Consider the following 19,989-nt stretch of genomic DNA (forward strand, 5'->3'; position numbering starts at 1 on the left):
TCCTACACCATCCCTGCAGCCACGTGTTCAACTGCACTCTCTCCCTTTTCCTAGCCTCGCTTTCACGTGGCACCGGCAACAACCCAGATATGACAACTCTGTCCTTGCATTTAACTTCCAGCCTAACTCCATAAATTCGTCTATTACATCTATACCCCTTTTCCTACCTACGTCGTTGGTACCGATGTGCACCACGACTTCTGGCTGCTCACCCTCACCCATAAGGATCCTGGAGACACGATCCGAGACACCCCAGGCCCTGGCATCCGGGAGGCAACATACTTTCAGGGAGTCTCGCTCGCGACCACAGAATCTCCTATCTATTGCCCTAACCATGTCTCCCATCAATATTGCTTTGGTATTCTCCCACATCCCTTCTGAGCCACAGAACCAGACTCAGTGCTAGAGAGCTGGCCACTTCAGTTCCCGAACACGGTCTCCGAGGAGGTGGTTTTGGGTGCATTTCCCGCATGTATCGTCAGCCGGGACACCAATGTTATCCCTCACCACCCACATCCTTCAGGAGGAGCATGCAACTGCCCTAGCCTCCATCCCCTCTTACCTTACAGAATATAGCTGCACTGTGGAGCAACTGGTACTCCGCCCTCCGACTCTGCTCCCAGTCAGCTACAGTCTCTGTAAACTCCGGATTCCCTTCTCGCTCTTTGATGCAATATAGGAAATGAAATTAAAGGAGCACTTTACTCCCTCCTCACCTAACTCCCTCAGTTACCAAACTCTCACTGTTGTACTCAAATGCACCCAAATTCAGCACTCGGTGCAAACAAAGTCTGCACTGTAACTAGCTCAGATTTAGACTGTGACTCCCGCCTAGAAAAACTGGCCTAATCCAATTAACTAATTAACAAGCTCTAGCTGCAAATAGCTACAAGTAGAATCTGTGTTTGAAGCTGATTGATAATTCTCCCTCAGTCACCAAACTCTCACAATCGCACACAAATGCACCCAAATTCAGCACTCAGTGCAAACAATGTCCGCACTGTAACTAGGTCAGATTTATACTGTGACTCTAGCCTCTGAAAACTGACATAATCCAATGAACTAATTATCAAGCTCCAGCTGCAAGTAGCTACAAGTCGAACGTTTGTTTAAAGCTGATTGAAAAATTACCTTCTTCTCAACCAAACAGCAAATTTTAATTTAATTAACTGAATAAAAGAAAGACTAGACTTTAGATAAAACATAAAAAATAAACCCTTGACATCCCTCAGTCACCAAACTCTCACTCGAACACTCAAATGCACCCGAATTCAGCACTCAGTGGAAACCTTTGCCACAGCAGATAGGGCCACCGGCTAATTGCCAAGGGGTCTTTCCCCTCCTCCATGGTCTTGCACCAGGACAACTGTTGCAAATCCCCTGCTTCATTCACATAAAGTGTAAAGGGATTGCTGCAACTAGGAAGTCCCAAGGCAGAGATTGCTGCAGCTGTAATACCAAATACTGAACTGCCTCCTGACAGAATTGGAGTTTGTCCATTGAAACCCTATGCCCTCTTTCTACCAGATGTGATAATGACAAAAGGCTATTCTGTTGCAAAACTAGCCCTCCCCCTCAGGCTGCTAATAAATCGTCATCATATTAAGGGAATGTTGAGCCTGCAGATAACTGGCACTAGTCCGAGTGTCTTTTACTACTCTTGATTCCAGTACGTATAGCAAATAGATATTGACATTCCAGGTGCAATGGTATGGAGAAAAACGCTGAGAAAGTATCCGTTGTTGGTGGTATAGAGGACAAAATGACATTTGTGTCGGGCACCACTGGAGAAATAATGATAACAATTTTATTGATGGATCTGTGAGCTTGCCCAAACCACCATTCGTTGGGTCTTCCTACCTTTGAAATGGCGAGTATAGGGGTGTTACATGGGCTTTGTGTTCTTTTCAGCACCCCTTGCTGTAATTATACATTGGTCACTCCCTCTGTAGCTTTTTGTACTTGCGGCACCAACCAGAATGGTTTTAGCAGGGCAGGCCATCGTTCTTCTGTAACTGCACCCTATGCGCTGGGGCAGAATGTACGGCTCCAACATGATTTTTATTTTGGGCACATAGATGTGCCAGTACCCGGGCCAGGATTAAAGGGAGTAAATGATGGCTCTCTCGGGAAGGCTGCTGTCTTTCAAATGTAGCGGGTCATTGCTCCTCTTTCCAGGTCACTCTGCCCTCCTGTTTGCTATAAATTTCTATGAGACAATTTCGTCCGTCCATTTCAATATCAAATCCGCGTATTTTTTTTTCTTTGGCCACCTATTTCCTTTGCCTTAGCGGGATGTCTCACGGCCAATGTTAAATGGTGTTCTGAAGTTAAATCCATACTAATAAGGTCCTTCTGCCGATGGGTAAACTGTACTAACATTCCTCATCGCAGAATAACGAAAAAGGAAAAGGAGTGACATGTAATGATATCTGCTTTCCAAAGTGACATGGTGCGTGTAAATTGTATGCGTTCTCATCCTCACGAGCATACCAAGCCGTGCAATGGGTCACTATATTCTCTCGTCTGGAATCTATCAGGTATTTTAACACTTGTGCCCAAGGTTCATTAACCTTTTTTCAGACTTCCTGCAATTTCTTTTAGCAGTGGGACTGTAAGGATTAATGTTCAGCTGCCAGCATACAACACAGACACTGAGCAATCAGGCGCAGGCTCAGAATTTATTAAATTTTGAAGCCGGTGAGCTCGTATTTGAGGCAGGTCTATAAACATTCCATTATCAATGCAATCTAATTTGAATTAATACATTCCCGCTCCTAATTTGCAGAGTGTCTCTCTGCCTAATAGGGGAAGATGTCGCCAAGTGCGGTACATCCTTCCTGGGGGTTAGGTGTTTCTTGGCTCTTTCCATGACAGCCTGTTTCCCTCTACTTGCTAATCAGAGTTCGTGGGACTCACTTCCGTCATTCAAATGATTACATTCTTTGGAACCCAGCCACTATTTATGCCGGGCGTGACTGCAATCCCGTACTTCAAAGCTGGCCAAGATGCACCCTAAGCGTATTATAGAAGCAGCAAAACATTCAGGGGAGGGGGCTCTAAATGCCACACACTTAAGTCAATTTCAAATGATTTCTTTTATCGGAATTAGCTATTCTTAGAGACGTATATTTTTCTTTGTCAATTCAGAAAAGAGATAGAGATAGAGAAATACAGCACAGAACAGGCCCTTCGGCCCACGATGTTGCGCCGAACTTTTGTCCTAGGTTAATCATAGAATTTTGGACAATTTGTCATGGCCAAGCCACCCAACCTGCACATCTTTGGACTGTGGGAGGAAACCGGAGTACCCGGAGGAAACCCACGCAGTCACGGGGAGGATGTGCAGACTCCACACAGACAGTGACCCAAGTCGAAATCGAACTTGGGACCCTGGAGCTGTGAAGCAATTGTGCTATCCACAATGCTACCGTGCTGCCCTTAAGAAGTTAACCTACACTCCCTTATTCTACCCTAATCCAAGTACCTATCCAATAGCCGTTTGAAGGTCCATAAATTTTCCGACTCAACTACTACCACAGGCAGTGCATTCCATGCCCCCACTACTCTCTGGGTAAAGAACCTACCTCTGACATCCCCTCTATATCTTCCACCATTTATCTTAAATTTATGTCCCCTTGTAATGGTGTGTTCCACCCGGGGAAAAAGTCTCTGACTATCTACTCTATCTATTCCCCTGATCATCTTATAAACCTCTATCAAGTCGCCCCTCATCCTTCTCCGTTCCAATGAGAAAAGGCCCAGCACCCTCAATCTTTCCTCGTATGACCTACTCTCCATTCCAGGCAACATCCTGGTAAATCTCCTCTGCACCTTTTCCAAAGCTTCCACATCCTTCCTAAAATGAGGTGACCAGAACTGCACACAGTACTCCAAATGTGGCCTGACCAAGGTTTTGTACAGCTGCATCATCACCTCACGGCTCTTAAATTCAATCCCTCTGCTAATGAACGCTAGCACACCATAGGCCTTCTTCACAGCTCTATCCACTTGAGTGGTAACTTTCGAGAACAATGAACATAGACCCCAAGATCTCTCTGCTCCTCCACATTGCCAAGAACCCTACCATTAACCCTGTATTCCGCATTCAGATTTGTCCTTCCAAAATGGCCAACCTCACACTTGTCAGGGTTAAACTCCATCTGCCACTTCTCAGCCCAGCTCTGCATTCTATCTATGTCTCTTTGAAGCCGACAACAGCCCTCCTCACTATCCACAATTCCACCAATCTTCGTATCATCTGCAAATTTACTGACCCACCCTTCAACTCCCTCATCCAAGTCGTTAATGAAAATCACAAACAGCAGAGGACCCAGAACTGATCCCTGCGGTACGCCACTGATAACTGGGCTCCAGGCTGAATATTTGCCATCCACCACAACTCTCTGTCTTCTATCGGTTAGCCAGTTTGTTATCCAACTGGCCAAATTTCCCACTATCCCATGCCTCCTTACTTTCTGCATAAGCCTACCATGGGGAACCTTATCAAATGCCTTACTAAAATCCATGTACACTACATCCACTGCTTTACCTTCATCCACATGCTTGGTCACCTCCTCAAAGAATTCAATAAGACTTGTAAGGCAAGACCTACCCCTCACAAATCCGTGCTGACTATCCCTAATCAAGCAATGCCTTTCCAGATGCTCAGAAATCCTATCCCTCAGTACCCTTTCCATTACTTTGCCTACCACCGAAGTAAGACTAACTGGCCTGTAATTCCCAGGGTTATCCCTATTCCCTTTTTTGAACAGGGGCACGACATTCGCCACTCTCCAATCCTCTGGTACCACCCCTGTTGACAGCGAGGACGAAAAGATCATTGCCAACGGCTCTGCAATTTCATTTCTTGCTTCCCATAGAATCCTTGGATATATCCCGTCAGGCCCGGGGGACTTGTCTATCCTCAAGTTTTTCAAAACGCGCAACACATCTTCCTTCCTGACAAGTATCTCCTCAAGCTTATCAGTCTGCTTCACGCTGTCCTCTCCAACAATATGGCCCCTCTCATTTGTAAATACTGAAGAAAAATACTTGTTCAAGACCTCTCCTATCTCTTCAGACTCAATACACAATCTCCCGCTACTGTCCTTAATCGGACCTACTCTCACTCTAGTCATTCTCATATTTCTCACGTATGTGTAAAAGGCCTTGGGGTTTTCCTTGATCCTACCCGCGAAAGATTTTTCATGCCCTCTCTTAGCTCTCCTAATCCCTTTCTTCAGTTCCCTCCTGGCTATCTTGTATCCCTCCAGCGCCCTGTCTGAACCTTGTTTCTTCAGCCTTACATAAGTCTCCTTCTTCCTCTTAACAAGACATTCAACCTCTCTTGTCAACCATGGTTCCCTCACTCGACCATCTCTTCCCTGCCTGACAGGGACATACATATCAAAGACACGCAGTACCTGATCCTTGAACAAGTTCCACATTTCACTTGTGTCCTTCCCTGACAGCCTATGTTCCCAACTTCTACACTTCAATTCTTGTCTGACAGCATTGTATTTACCCTTCCCCCAATTATAAACCTTGCCCTGTTGCTCGCACCTATCCCTCTCCATTACTAAAGTGAAGGTCATAGAATTGTGGTCACTACCTCCAAAATGCTCCCCCACTAACAAATCTATCACCTGCCCTGGTTCATTACCAAGTACTAAATCCAATATGGCCTCCCCTCTGGTCGGACAATCTACATACTGTTAGAAAAGCTTCCTGGACACACTGCACAAACACTACCCCATCCAAACTATTTGATCTAAAGAGTTTCCACTCAATGTTTGGGAAGTTGAAGTCGCCCATGACTACTACCCTGTGACTTCTGCACCTTTCCAGAATCTGTTTCCCAATCTGTTCCTCCACATCTCTGCTGCTATTGGGGGGCCTATAGAACACTCCCAACAAGGTGACTGCTCCTTTCCTATTTCTAACTTTAACCCATATTACCTCAGTAGGCAGATCCCCCTCGAACTGTCTTTCTGCAGCTGTTATACTATCTCTAATTAACAATGCCACCCCCCCCCACCTCTTTTACCATCCTCCCTAATCTTGTTGAAACATCTATAACCAGGGACCTCCAACAACCATTTCTGCCCCTCTTCTATCCAAGTTTCCGTGATGGCCACCACATCGTAGTCCCAAGTACCGATCCATGCATTAAGTTAACCCACCTTATTCCTGATGCTTCTTGCATTAAAGTATACACACTTCAACCCATCTCCTTGCCTGCAAGTACTCTCCTTTGTCATTGTTACCTTCCCCACTGCATCACTACGTGCTTTGGCGTCCTGACTATCGTCTACCTTAGTTGCTGGACTACAGATCCGGTTCCCATTCCCCTGCCAAATTAGTTTAAACCCTCCCGAAGAGTACTAGAAAACCTCCCCCCCAGGATATTGGTGCCCCTCTGGTTCAGATGCAACCCGTCCTGCTTGTACAGGTCCCACCTTCCCCAGAATGCGCTCCAATTATCCAAATACCTGAAGCCCTCCCTCCTACACCATTCCTGCAGCCACGTGTTCAACTGCACTCTCTCCCTATTCCTAGCCTCGCTATCACGTGGCACCGGCAACAAACCAGAGATGACAACTCTGTCTGTCCTGGCCCTTAACTTCCAGCCTAACTCCCTAAACTTGTTTATTACCTCCACACCCTTTTTCCTACCTACATCGTTGGTACCAATGTGCACCACGACTTCTGGCTGCTCACCCTCCCCCTTCAGGATCCTGAAGACACGATCAGAGACATCCCTGGCCCTGGCACCCGGGAGGCAACATACCTTTCGGGAGTCTCGCTCGCGACCACAGAATCTCCTATCTATTCCCCTAACCATTGAATCTCCTATTACTATTGCTTTTCTATGCTCCCCCCTTCCCTTCTGAGCCCCAGAGCCAGACTCAGTGCCAGAGACCTGGCCGCTGGGGCCTTCCCCCGGTAGGTCATCCCCCCAACAGCATCCAAAACGGTATACTTGTTTTAAAGGGGAATGGCCACGAGGGATCCCTGCACTGTCTGCATGTTAGTTTTCTTTCCCCTGACTGTAACCCAACTACTCTTGTCCAGTACCTTTGGTGTGGCTACCTCCCTGTAACTCTTCTCTATGACCCCCTCTGCCTCCCGGATGATCCGAAGTTCATCCAGCTCCAGCTCCAGTACCTTAACACGGTCTCTGAGGAGCTGGAGTTGGGTGCACTTCCCGCAGGTATAGTCAGCGGGGACACCGGTGGTATCCCTCACCACCCACATCCTACAGGAGGAGCATGCAACTGCCCTAGCCTCCATCCCCTCTTACTTTACAGAATTAGCTGCCCCGTGGACCAACTGGACCTCCGCCCTCCGACTCTACTTCCAGTCAGCTGTACTCTAAACTCCTGGCTCCCTTCACGCTCTTTGATAAATATATGAAATTAAATGTCAGGAGCACCTTACTCCCTCCTCACCTAACTCCCTCAGTCACCAAACTCTCACTGTAGCACTCAAATGCCACAAGCTCAGCACTCAGTGCAAACAAAGTCTGCACTGTATCTAGCCCCTATTTATACTGTGACTCTCGCTTCTAAAAACTGGCCTAATGCAATTAACTAATTAACAAGCTCCAGCTGCAAGTAAGTCCAAGTAGAACCTTGTTTAAAGCTGATTCAAAATTCACCTTCTTATAGACCAAACAGCAACTTTTAAGTTAATTAACTAAATAAAAGAAATACTAGACTTTAAATAACCCTTATACTCCCTCAGTCACCAAACTCTCACTGTAGCACTCAAATGCCACAAGCTCAGCACTCAGTGCAAACAAAGTCTGCACTGTATCTAGCCCCTATTTATACTGTGACTCTAGCTTCTAAAAACTGGCCTAATGCAATTAACTAATTAACAAGCTCCAGCTGCAAGTAAGTCCAAGTAGAACCTTGTTTAAAGCTGATTCAAAATTCACCTTCTTATAGACCAAACAGCAACTTTTAAGTTAATTAACTAAATAAAAGAAATACTAGACTTTAAATAACCCTTATACTCCCTCAGTCACCAAACTCTCACTGTAGCACTCAAATGCCACAAGCTCAGCACTCAGTGCTGTCTTCTGAAAAGGTAAACTGTCTTCTGAAATGGTTAATATTTCCTGCAGAACCTAAAGGGGCGGAGAACGTGGAATGATGCCATTTGCATCTTTTCACGTAATCTAAAAACGTCATCAAAGTCAATTACTTTTATGCGTAAATTCATTTTGTTTCTTTTAAACAGATTCCAGTGTTTCAGTGCATTGGCTAAATCTCAACACAAATCACTTAAATTATAACCTCGGACTCACAATACCATATGCCAAAAAATACAACCCACTTAGCACTTCATGCGTTGACTAAAATTCATTGGTTAAACAAAACACACAAATTCTCAGAGCTCGCAAAAATAACCGTTAACCGTTAGCTTTATCTCACGGCTACATTGAAATCTGATTTCCCGTTCAGACTGCAACCCGTGTGTGACGTTGTTACTTTAATCTTCCATTTACTTTTACTCCCCTTTTTTTCTCGAGACGAGGTCTGCTTCATTAGATTTCTATGGGGGACGTATCGGTTTTCCGACTGAATTCCGTTGCTTTGCGATAGTTTCCTTTCATTTTCTTAAACATGTTGACTCTGTTATCTGTCTTATTTTCGGAGTTCACCTTCTTTCTCTCTCCCGATGTCTCTACCGAGGCTTCGGAATAACCTGTGAGGTAGCGTCGAGATTATTGCTCATCGTTCCTTCTGCAAAATACTTCAGAACATATATCTAACAATAACAACGACCGCGGAACTCATTTACAAATACTACAGGGAGCGTACACCCGTGTTTATCCTTTCATGAATCTCGAAGTCATTTTTTAAATTTTGATATCTAAGACACCTGTTTTCTTCCCATGCAGCTATCGTTAATTGATTAATTAAGATAACTCATCCTAGCATGAGTCACCTGCCAGTGATTAAGGCTGCCGAGAGCTGCCCCCCCCCCCACGCCTCCCCCCCCCCCACGCCTCCCCCCCCCCCCCCCCCCCACTTCCAGCTGAGAGAGGCCTATTTATAGAGACCTTTCGGTGTTCAGGTCCTGTTAAATTAGGGAAACTGCAACGACTACGACAATTTGTCGTAGACATTATAATAAAGACAAATTCTTCGAGGTTCGATTTAAGGAAATATTAAGCAGTATTTTGTTTACCTTTCCTGACATACTTATTTTCGTTCCAAAGCAGTGTTAAACTGTGTACTCAAGCATTTGCCAGATTGCTTCCAAATTGACAACTCATTAATTTCCCTTCCACAAATTGATTACCAGCACTTGAACATCATACCTAGAAAACGTTTGTATCTTTAGAGTATTGTTCTGTCTACTATATTTTCAGGCAGTGTGTTCCAACCCGCATGGGCCTCTGATTGTTCTGTTTAAACCTCCCTTCTACATACACATTTACGGGATGTGGGCATCCCTTGCTAGGGCAGCATTTATTGCCCACCCCTAAGTGCCCTACAGAAGGAGGTGGTGAATTGTCTGTTTGTACCGCTGCAGCCCTTGAAGTGTAGGCACACGTATTCTGCTGTAAGGGTGGGAGTTCCAGCATTTTGCCCCACCGATACTGAAGCAACGGCGATATGTTTCCAAGTCAGTGTTGTGAATGATATGGAGGGGAACTTCCAGGTAGTGCGGTTCCCAGGTATATTCTGCGCTTGTCCTTCTAGATTTGTTTGTAATCGCGGGTTAGGAAGGTCATGTCTAAGGAACCTTGGTGAGTTACTGCAGTACATCCTGTAGGATCTACACATGGTTGTCACTGTTCATTGGTGCTGGAGCGCATTTATGTTTGTGGATGGTGAGCAATCAAACGGGCTTTTTGCCCTTCATCATCTCGAGATTGTTGAGTGTTATTGAAGTTGCACTCATCCAGGCAAATGGAGAGTATTCCATTGCACGCATGACTTGTGCCTTGCGGATGGTGGACAGGCTTTGGCTGGGTGGGAGGGGTTCAAGAGATGTGATACTCGCCGTACGATTCCTAGCCTTTCACCTGACCTGGTAGCCACAATGTCCATGGTAACGTCAGGTTGTTGATTGTGGGGTATTCAGTGATGGTAATGCCATTGGATGTCAAGGGGTGATAGTTAAATACCCCGTTGTCGGAGATTGTCATTGCCTGCCATTCCTTTGGCGTGAATGTAACGTGCCACTTGTCGGACAAAATTTGTATATTGTTCAGGTCATCGAACATAGAACAGTACAGCACAGAACAGGCCCTTCGGCCCTCGATGTTGTGCCGAGCCATGATCACCCTACTCAAACCCACGTAACCACCCTATACCCGTAACCCAATAACCCCCCCTTAACCTTACTTTATTAGGACACTACGGGCAATTTAGCATGGCCAATCCACCTAACCCGCACATCTTTGGACTGTGGGAGGAAACCGGAGCACCCGGAGGAAACCCATGCACACACGGGGAGGACGTGCAGACCCCGCACAGACAGTGACCCAGCCGGGAATCGAACCTGGGACCCTGGAGCTGTGAAGCATTTATGCTAACCACCATGCTACCGTGCTGCCCCTTATCAACTAAGCTGCACATCCCTGGACACTAAGGGGCAATTTATCGTGGCCGATCCACCCAACCCGCACATCTTTGGACTGGTCACCATAATTGAGACTATCTTCTAATTCCAGGTTTTATTTATTGAACTGTGGTGGGACTTGAACCTGCGTTCCAGAGTACAAGCCTGGAATATTAGCCCAGTGACATTATCACTTTGCCACCATCTCCCCCTTGCTGCATTTGGACATGGACTGCTTTATTATCTGAGAAGCCACAAATGGTGCTGAACATTGTTCAGTCATTTGCATACATCCCCACTTCTGGCCTGGGATGGAAGGCACGTCATTGATGAAGCAGCTGAATATGTTTGGGCACAGGACACAACCCTGAGGAGCTCCTGCAATGATTTCCTGGAGCTGAGATGATTGACCTCCAAGCACCAGAACTATCTTCCACCGTGCAGGTGTGAGTCCAAGCAGAGGAGATATTTATCGGACACAAATTGACTCCAGTACAGCTTAGACTCCTTTAAGTCATATTCAGTCAAATGCTGACTTGCTATCAAAGCTGTCACTCTCATCCACGTTGGCATTCAGTTATTTTGTCCATTCTGATGCAAAGCTGTGCTGAGGTCAAGAACTGAGTGACCATGGCTGAACCAAACTGATCGCCCGTTGAGCAGGCTATTACTGAAGTAATGCCGCTTTATAGCAGTTGATGGCTCCTTGCATCACTTTGCTGATGATGGAGAGTAGACTAATCGGGCGATAATTGCCTAGGTTGTATTTCTCCTGTTTCTTGTGTACCGGACACACCAGGACAATTTTTCACATTGTCGGGTAGATGTCAATGTTGCAGATGTACTGGAACAGCTTGGTTAGGGGTGCCGCATATTCTGGAGCAAAGATGATCCGTAATATTGCCAGAATATTTTCAGGGCCCTGGCCTTTGAAGTATCCATTGCTTCAACCGTTCTTGATATCACCTGGAGTGAATCGCATTGGTTGGAGACTGTCCCCTGTGATGCTGGGGTCCTCTGTGGTTGACCGAGAGGCATGAACAACGCGGTTCTTCAGCCGGTAGATTGTTACTACAGTCTCAGTTGTCACTTTTGCACATATGTGCTGCACTCCTCCAGCATTGAGGTTGGGTTATTTGTGGAGCCACCTTCTCCGTCCAGATACTTAATTGCCCACTGCCAACCACGTCAATCCCACTATGCCGTCGCCTCCCCATCAATCTTATCACGGATATCTCCGGCGAATAGCGCCTTCAGATTAATTCTGCCTCCTCCCTCACAATTGTATACCTCTCACTCAACACCCCCCCCCCCCCCCCCCCCCCCCACACACACACACATAGCTTCTTCTATTGCGAGGAGAACCGTTGCAGTCGATCCAATAATACCCCAAAGCTATATTTTCCTGCTCCTGCGGCATGGTCATAAACATCCACCGTGCACTCTCTCGTGCAGATACATCTCTTCGACAATGAGATGACCAACAGAACTATGGCACTGTGACACAGCCCTGTTGCCTCACGGTGCCGAGGTCCCAGGTTCGATAGCAGCTCTGGGTCACTGTCCATGTGGAGTTTGCAAATTCTCTCCATGTTTGCGTTGGTTTTGCCTCCAAAGGCCAAAGATTTGAAGGCGAGGTGGATTGGCCTCGCTAAATTGTCCCTTACTTGGATACACTGAATTGTGTACTCTAAATGTATTTTTTCAAAAAGACAGGGCAGCACGGTAGCATGGTGGTTAGCATCAATGCTTCACAGCTCCAGGGTCCCAGGTTCGATTCCCGGCTGGGTCACTGTCTGTGCGGAGTCTGCACGTCCTCCCCGTGTGTGCGTGGGTTTCCTCCGGGTGCTCCGGTTTCCTCCCACAGTCCAAAGATGTGCGGGTTAGGTGGATTGGCCAGGCTAAATTGCCCTTAGTGTCCTAAAAAAAAATAAGGTTAATGGGGGTTGTTGGGTTACTGGTATAGGGTGGACACGTGGGCTAGAGTAGGGTGATCATTGCTCGGCACAACATCGAGGGCCTGAGGGCCTGTTCTGTGCTGTACTGTTCTAATTCTAATTCTAATAATGAGATGTCCGGGACTGCACCTGAAACAACACAGTAATTGATGGTACCACTTGTGTCGATACATTGCATGATCCTGAAATGCTTTCAAGTGCTTTTTCAGAATTAGCGAGCGACGAAATATTACATTGTAAAGAAGCCAAGAATTTAGCACATGCCTTGATACCCCTGTCCCGTCGAAGACAAGGGCGCAAAACCACGTGGAACAAACTGAGAGCCCTTAGAAATACAAGCATGTGGTGTACATTACTTCTTACGAATGAGACTGGTGTGGTGTCCAATATTCTTGAACTTCTGCTGCCACATGATATAACACACCCACAATGTTGCAACAGATTAATCGTCAAAGTTTCTTCCTGTGCACTGGATAGAATTGTACGGCCTTTGAAAGGTGGTGGCTTATTAAAGGATTTGATCGAAGTGAACTACAGAGTTCCTGACGGACATCTCGGCGATCGAACACACTATTAACACTGGGAACTGGTAGTGGCTGAGGGTTTTATTTTAAGATGAGTGTGCTAACACCACAAGAATTACAGCTGTTCAAAGGACCGCAGCACCACTTCTTAAAGGGCAATCATAGATGGCAATAAATGCTTTCCTAGTAGGAAATTCCCCCAACAGGTTAAATGATACGAAAAAGAAGAGATGGTCGTTGCGAGTTGCTTGTCGTTTCACACTTTACCAGTGCACAATTAAATAATCCACATATCTTGCAGCATGCATTCGCACTGTAGAATTCCAACTTAGCAGACGCATATCATAGGGAACATTATGTTATCATGATCAACTATTCTGATCTGTGTCCCCAGTAAGAAGGAAAACAATTATTGAACCAGCTTCTTCAGTGTTTTTGTTTTTGAACAGCCACATTTAGAAAGAAAGGTTCAGAAACAATTTCTTCTGTTTACCCGGTACTCCATGTTCAATGAAGCACCAGCGAGGACAAATTCCTCCCTCGCTGCACCAAATCCCTTTGTTTAGTCAGCTGCCAAAGCTGTACTCCGTCAAGTTGCACTCTGAGATTTTCCCTCCCGCAATGGGCAGCACAGAGCGCAAATAATGATTTTGACGAGTTGTCACAAACCTTCATAGAACTTTGCCGGAAATTATAACAACATGAAACAATGCATCAGATGATGAAGGCAACACGTATAGTATCTTCGGAGATGCAGCGGTTGCAATGTATTCGGTCAATTAATGTTGTATGTTCCGTTTATAGAAGAACAGAAGGAAGAAACAGAAGCAGGTGAACCGCATTCTTGGTGCAAGTTAAAGTATAACTAAAAAAAAGCAATTCCCGAAATAGAAAAAAAACATGTGTGTCAATCGGACTGTCACCTAATATTTCAAAATTGCTTTCATCTTGACAAACATTCATAAAGCATTTTCGCCAAGAAAAGAAAAACTGCAGGGGAATAGTTGGTTCATTCTAACCGGAAAGAAACGTGCAAGACCTTAAACCTTAAATGGGGTGGTCTTTCCAAGAGCAGCTCCAGATTTAATGGGCTGAATGGCCTCCTTCTGCATTGCAAATTCTATGAAACCGAGCATTCAATATACTGCTGCACTTTGCTGCAAAGCTGAGACAGATGAAAATTAATGCATTCTGATGAAAACAGGTGGAACCTGTGCCAGACATATCACCGTTACATTCTAGTGCTCTTTCCAGTTTATTTTTAACGTGGACCTTTTGAGGGAAATTAATTTAAAACATATAATAGTATAATATACGAATGCCACTAATAATAGGACAGATTTCCATCTTCAGTTTTTCACAACTTCCTCTAAATTTAACGGTGGATAGGGGGGAGGGGGAAGTAATGGTGACCGGGGTGTGATTCCTATCTCAGTCCATCGATGTACTAATTAACCTGAATGCATTACTTTATCAACAAAATTTCACATAATGTATGGAAAAACTATGTTGGGCGATTGTACAGACATTTAAACTGTGTGATGTGGACATACCACAAATAAATTGGTATTGCAATATATTGACATTCAGATTTTCTTTTGCAAATTTAGAGTACCCAATTCATTTTTTTCCAATTAAGGGACAATTTAGCGAGGCTAATCCACCTAGCCTCCACACCTTTGGGTTCTGGGGGCAAAACCCACGCAAACACGGGGAGAATGTGCAAACTCCACCTGGACAGTGACCCAGGGCAAGGATTGAACCTGGCGCCTGGACGCCGTGAGGCAGCAGTGCTAAGCCACTGCGATACCGTGCTGCCCCTTCTGAATATTGTCAGAAGTTCCTGTGAGTTATCCAATGCACGAGTCAAATGAAATTAACACCAATTCTTCATTAATGTTCTGGAGCACGTGGTACAAAAAAGTCTCCTTTTTGTATTGTCATTACTTTCCTCTTTGTCTAGAATCAGAGCACAAGCAGACTGAAAAATGCTTATTGTCACGAGTAGGCTTCAATGTAGCCTGGTCGCCACATTCCAGCGCCTGTCCGGGGAGGCTGGTACAGGAATCGAACCGCGCTGTTGACCTGCTTTGTCTGCTTTAAAAGCCAGCGATTTAGGCGAGTGACCGAAACCAGCCCCTAGCAAGCTAAACCAGCCCCTAGTGAGTTAAACCAGCCCCTCCACGTAGTTGTACATTATCGCCACTTTAAATTCAGAAAAATTGTCACGCCGTGGAAGCAATCTGTAAATATATGTGTAATTCGCTCATTTATCATTAAAGTATCAAAATGTCAGTTGTATTTATTTTTGAATGAAATTGGTACAAATAAATTAGGTTGAATTGCGAAGACGTTGCAGAGGTTGTTTTACGACAGGGACGAACACGGTTTCGGATGAGTCAATAGATTTCTGCTTCATGTATGAACTACTGACGTTTTGATTATTCACACGATGTGCAAGAGGCTTCTGAAATTGTCCACTACACTGTGAATGCAAAGTGGATGGCATTTTTTGTAGCAATTGAGGAAAAACAAAATGCCAGATGGTATAAGAAAGACTATGTCTCCTGAAGACTCTGACGGTGTTTAACATTGGAAAATTGGGTCAGGATAGGTCTGTGCATTGCATACTGCAGTATTACGTATACATTTACAAGCCTTTCATCTGCAATGCCTCAGGACCTTTTATAAACACTGAGAGAAGGCTACAACCTTCTGGCTCACCAGCTGAGAAAGCCGACGGCCACAAGCGAGATATCTCATGTAAAAGACAACAGAGGCGGACTGTAGTCGAACTAAAAAAGGTGAAGCAAGCATTTCAGATATTGTACTAGGGACTGCACATCTCCGAGCCCCCAACGGGGACGCCGGTTTGAAATAGTTATTTGACGGACAGGATGTACCTGTCATGGGGGTCGATACACAGAAAAAGCTGAAAGCACCAATAAGACTGGGTGATGGCATGGAGGGTATCAAGTGTTTGCAAGTGGGAATCAGCCGGGGAGGGGGGGGTGGAGGCAATGAGTTCCCGGTGGAATTCTATGAAGATTTTGCAACTGTTCTTGACACGCACGTACAAGTGATGTTAGCAGACTAGCTAGAATTCCGGTGAACACATCACATTTAAGACCACACCTCCATCCCAGTAAAACCACCAAACCTTTTTGGACACGAAGGGCAAGCCACATAGCCAGTGTATCTTTGGATTGTGGGAGAACACCGGCGCACCCGGGGGATTACCCACGCAGATAGGGGGAGAAAGTGCAAGCTACACACCGACAGTCACCCGAGGCTGGCGTTGAACCCGTGACCCTGGAGCTGTGAGGCTGCAGTGCTAACCACTGTGCGATTGTGCCGCCGGGTTGATTTGCTCACCGGTTGATTCTACGTGTTACGAACATTACGCCCTGTCAGGAAAGGGAAAATGCATTGCATCAGGATTCGCGTCATAAAGGACTTTTATTTGACGCAAAACGTCGAATCCTGTCCCACAGCAGTGGTACGTGCGATAGGTTAATCAGCTGTATTGATCCGAGTGAAATTCATTCATGGCCACGATGTATCAGTGCCATAAAATCTGTAAACTTGGACCATTTCATCATACTTCCGAATACGGAAGCTAGCGTTACATGGAAAGGGGCACAGCGCAATCATCAATCAAATGCATAAATATATGAAATGATGCTTGTTGGAAAATAATTTCACACAACATAGTAAATGTCATATCAGTGCATTACTATCTGTTTTGTGCTATGGTATAAGAACATTGGATTCCCATCAACCCTTTTTTCTGATTTAGGTGTAACAAGGGAAGGTGGTTCCGCAGCGATACAGAACGAAACATTTTTCGGAGAGTTTGACAAGATCAGTTAGGTATTGAGGTCGACAGACAAATAATTTGCCGTAATCTTATTAACAGATGACGCATTTACAAAACATGGTCAAATCTGTTTTGCTGTGCGAGAATATAAGAAAATCAAAATAAATAATTCAAGCAGAATTTTAGAGGAGAGATAAACATATAGTTCGAAGGGAACCCCGCGGTCAATGGTTACACGAAACTCAATTATTTTATTAATTTCCAGAGACGAAAGAAATGACGAAATCTCTGCAAACTATCGGTAGGAATGAGAACAGTACAAAGACAGCATTATACTTGTAAGGATCCACTGGGGAGTAGTGACCATAGTATGGTAAAATTCAAGATTCAGTTTGGAATCTTGGGTGTCCCACATTCGTGCTCTCAAATAAACAAAAAAAATGAATAGGCATGAGGATAGATTTGGCCCTAGTAGATTGGGCAGGATGGCGAAAATGTCGGTCAGCTGATGAGTAGTGGCAGTTGTTTGAGGACATAGTCAATTCCTCGCTCCTAAGTTATATCCCAGTGCAGAATAAAAATGGTAAGAAAGGTCAGAAAAATATGCATGTCGAAACAAGATTCGATGGACATTATAAAGACAAAAAGTAACGTATATGATATTGCAAAGGCGTGTCAGGCAGAAAAATTGGGAAACTTTCAAACATAATCAAAGGGACGCTAAAAAAAAGTAGTATAAAGAACTATGGTAAATTACAAAAAGAACAAGGGCAGAATATCAAAAAAGGATTGCAAAAGTTTCTGCAGGTACATAAAAGGGAAGAGAGTCGCTCAGGTGAATGTTGGTTCCTTGGATGATGAAACCGATGAGGTAATCGTGGGGAACATAGAAATAGCAAGGACGCTGAACCAATCGATTGTCTCAGCTTCCACGGTGGAAGACACTAGTACCATTCCTAGAGGAACGGGAAATTCAGAGGCAATAGAAGGGTGGACCTTGGGACAATCAGCATCAACATGAAACTGTATTCAACAAACTCTTGAGGGGAGACAAGTCCCCCGGGCATGATGCACTGCATCCTCGGGTGTTACAGAAAGTGGCAGCAGATATAGTGAATCCATTCGTTCCAATATTCCAAAGTTGCATGAACATGGAAAAGGTTCCAGTGGATTCGGAAAATGCTAAGGTAACGCCTTTATCCATAAAGGAAGGTATGCAGAATGTAGGAAATTACAGGTCAGTAAGTTGGACATCTGTTGTTGGAATACTGTTGTAATTAATTAATAATGTGGTAATGTTAGGACATTTGGAAAAACATAGCGCGCTATCCATCAGAGTCAGCGTGGTTTTAGGAAGGGCAAGTCATGTTTGACTAATTAACACCAGGTCTGAGAAGATGTAACAAACAAAGTAGATTACGGAAGCCCTGTAGATGGAGTGTATCTGGAATTTCGAAAGACATTTGACAAGGTAACGCACAGAAGGTTAATTCAGAAGGTGATACCACGTGTGATTAGGGATAACGTACTGGCTTCAATTGGATGATCGGCAGGAGTCAGAGTCAATTAATGGGTCTTTTCCTTGTTGGCAAAATGTAAATTGTGGGTGCCATAGAGTTCGGTCCTTGGGTATCAGCTATTTACAAGCTACATTAATTGCATGGATGCAGGGATAGAATGCTCTACAGCCAAACCCGCAGATGACACAAACATAGGTGGGACAGTAAGCCGCGATGAGGTAACAAGACCTTTGCAAATAGATATAAATAGGTTAGGTGAGTGGTGCAAAATGCGACAGGTGATTACCGTGGATAAACGTGAGGTCATGCATTTTGGTCCAAAACATGGAAAGGCAACTTAATATCAAAATAGAGAGAATCTTCTGGGTGCTCTGACTTCGCTACCCGAGGGTGCGGTGGATTCAGGGAGAGAGAGTAAATTAAAGGAGCAGGAAGGCAGGCATTTAATTTGCAATGGATTTCAGGGTGATAGAGAACGGGCAGGACAGTTATTCAGGCCATGATGGGATCACCCATGATCACGCTGAAGCTGCTTATGCTCGGGTGGTTAAATTTCCTAGTCCTGGTCGTAGATCATGTGTTCTATGGAGGAAATGATGTGGCTGATTTTGCAATCCAGCTCTAGGTCTGCTGTATTGTAGATTAAAGATGAGAAACATACGAGCAATGACAGAATGGCAGATCAGACTCGATGGGCGGAATTACCTAATTATGTTCCTATATCGTATGCACTTATGAACACTATGGTCGAACGCTGACGCAGACGGTAATTGGTCATCTTTCTCGGGACTAGTGACATAAAACATTTTGCAGGAATTATAAGGGATTATTGCTCATTTGATAAATTGGTGATATATTATTTGTTCCCTTTGGTATCACAGATTTATTATCTATGGTGTCCCTTAACATGAACTTCACTTGATATGTACGCAGTTTATTACATCGCCATAACTTAGTTATCCATTGAGTTTCCGTTAATTATTTGAGATTTAATATGTTATGATATGAAATTGTCAAATTATTGTTTCTTTCATGACTGAGTAATGAACTATTTAGTGATAGAGTTGAGCAAAACCTGTAATTTGTTTAGTCATCCAACCCTCTATTAAATGGTGTGCCGGTCCTTCAAGAAATCACCCAATTCACAACAAAGCTTAATTGTCGACTGAGCTAACTTCTTGAAAGATGGAGCATGTTAACGTGATTTATAAATGCCACTTTTGGAACAATCTAAATAATGTTAAAACTTTCCATGGTTTAATGTATTACTTTTCCACATAGTTCAGGTAAAATGTCAACAGTTTACAGGAAAATGAGCCCAAAATTAGGCAGGCCATCGGAAATATAGAATGGTGAAGGCCAAGACGTTTCGAGAAAATATCCATAAGCATAGAATCATAGAATTTACAGTGCAGTAAGAGGGCATTCAGCCAATCGGGTCTTCACCGAACCCTGCAACGAGCATCCTACACAAGCCCACGCCTACACCATATTCCCATAGCCGAGTAACCCGATCTAAAATTTTGAAAACTAAGGGGAAATTTCACATGGCCAATCCACCTAACCTGCACATCTTTGGA

General features: G+C 44.6%; 1 protein-coding gene across 1 annotated transcript in view; it reads left to right on the top strand.

Moving 5' to 3' along the window:
- Positions 1-19,989, top strand: part of LOC119976764 (spindle pole body component 110-like) — a 546,263-nt gene that overhangs the window by 486,562 nt on the left and 39,712 nt on the right. The window contains exons 60-61 of the mRNA XM_038817508.1: positions 13,874-13,900; positions 17,155-17,190. Of these exons, the coding sequence (XP_038673436.1) occupies positions 13,874-13,900; positions 17,155-17,190 (63 nt within the window). The remainder of the gene's footprint in view (positions 1-13,873; positions 13,901-17,154; positions 17,191-19,989) is intronic.

The sequence above is a fragment of the Scyliorhinus canicula genome, chromosome 13, assembly GCF_902713615.1.
Source record: "Scyliorhinus canicula chromosome 13, sScyCan1.1, whole genome shotgun sequence".
Classification (NCBI taxonomy): Eukaryota; Metazoa; Chordata; class Chondrichthyes; order Carcharhiniformes; family Scyliorhinidae; genus Scyliorhinus; species Scyliorhinus canicula.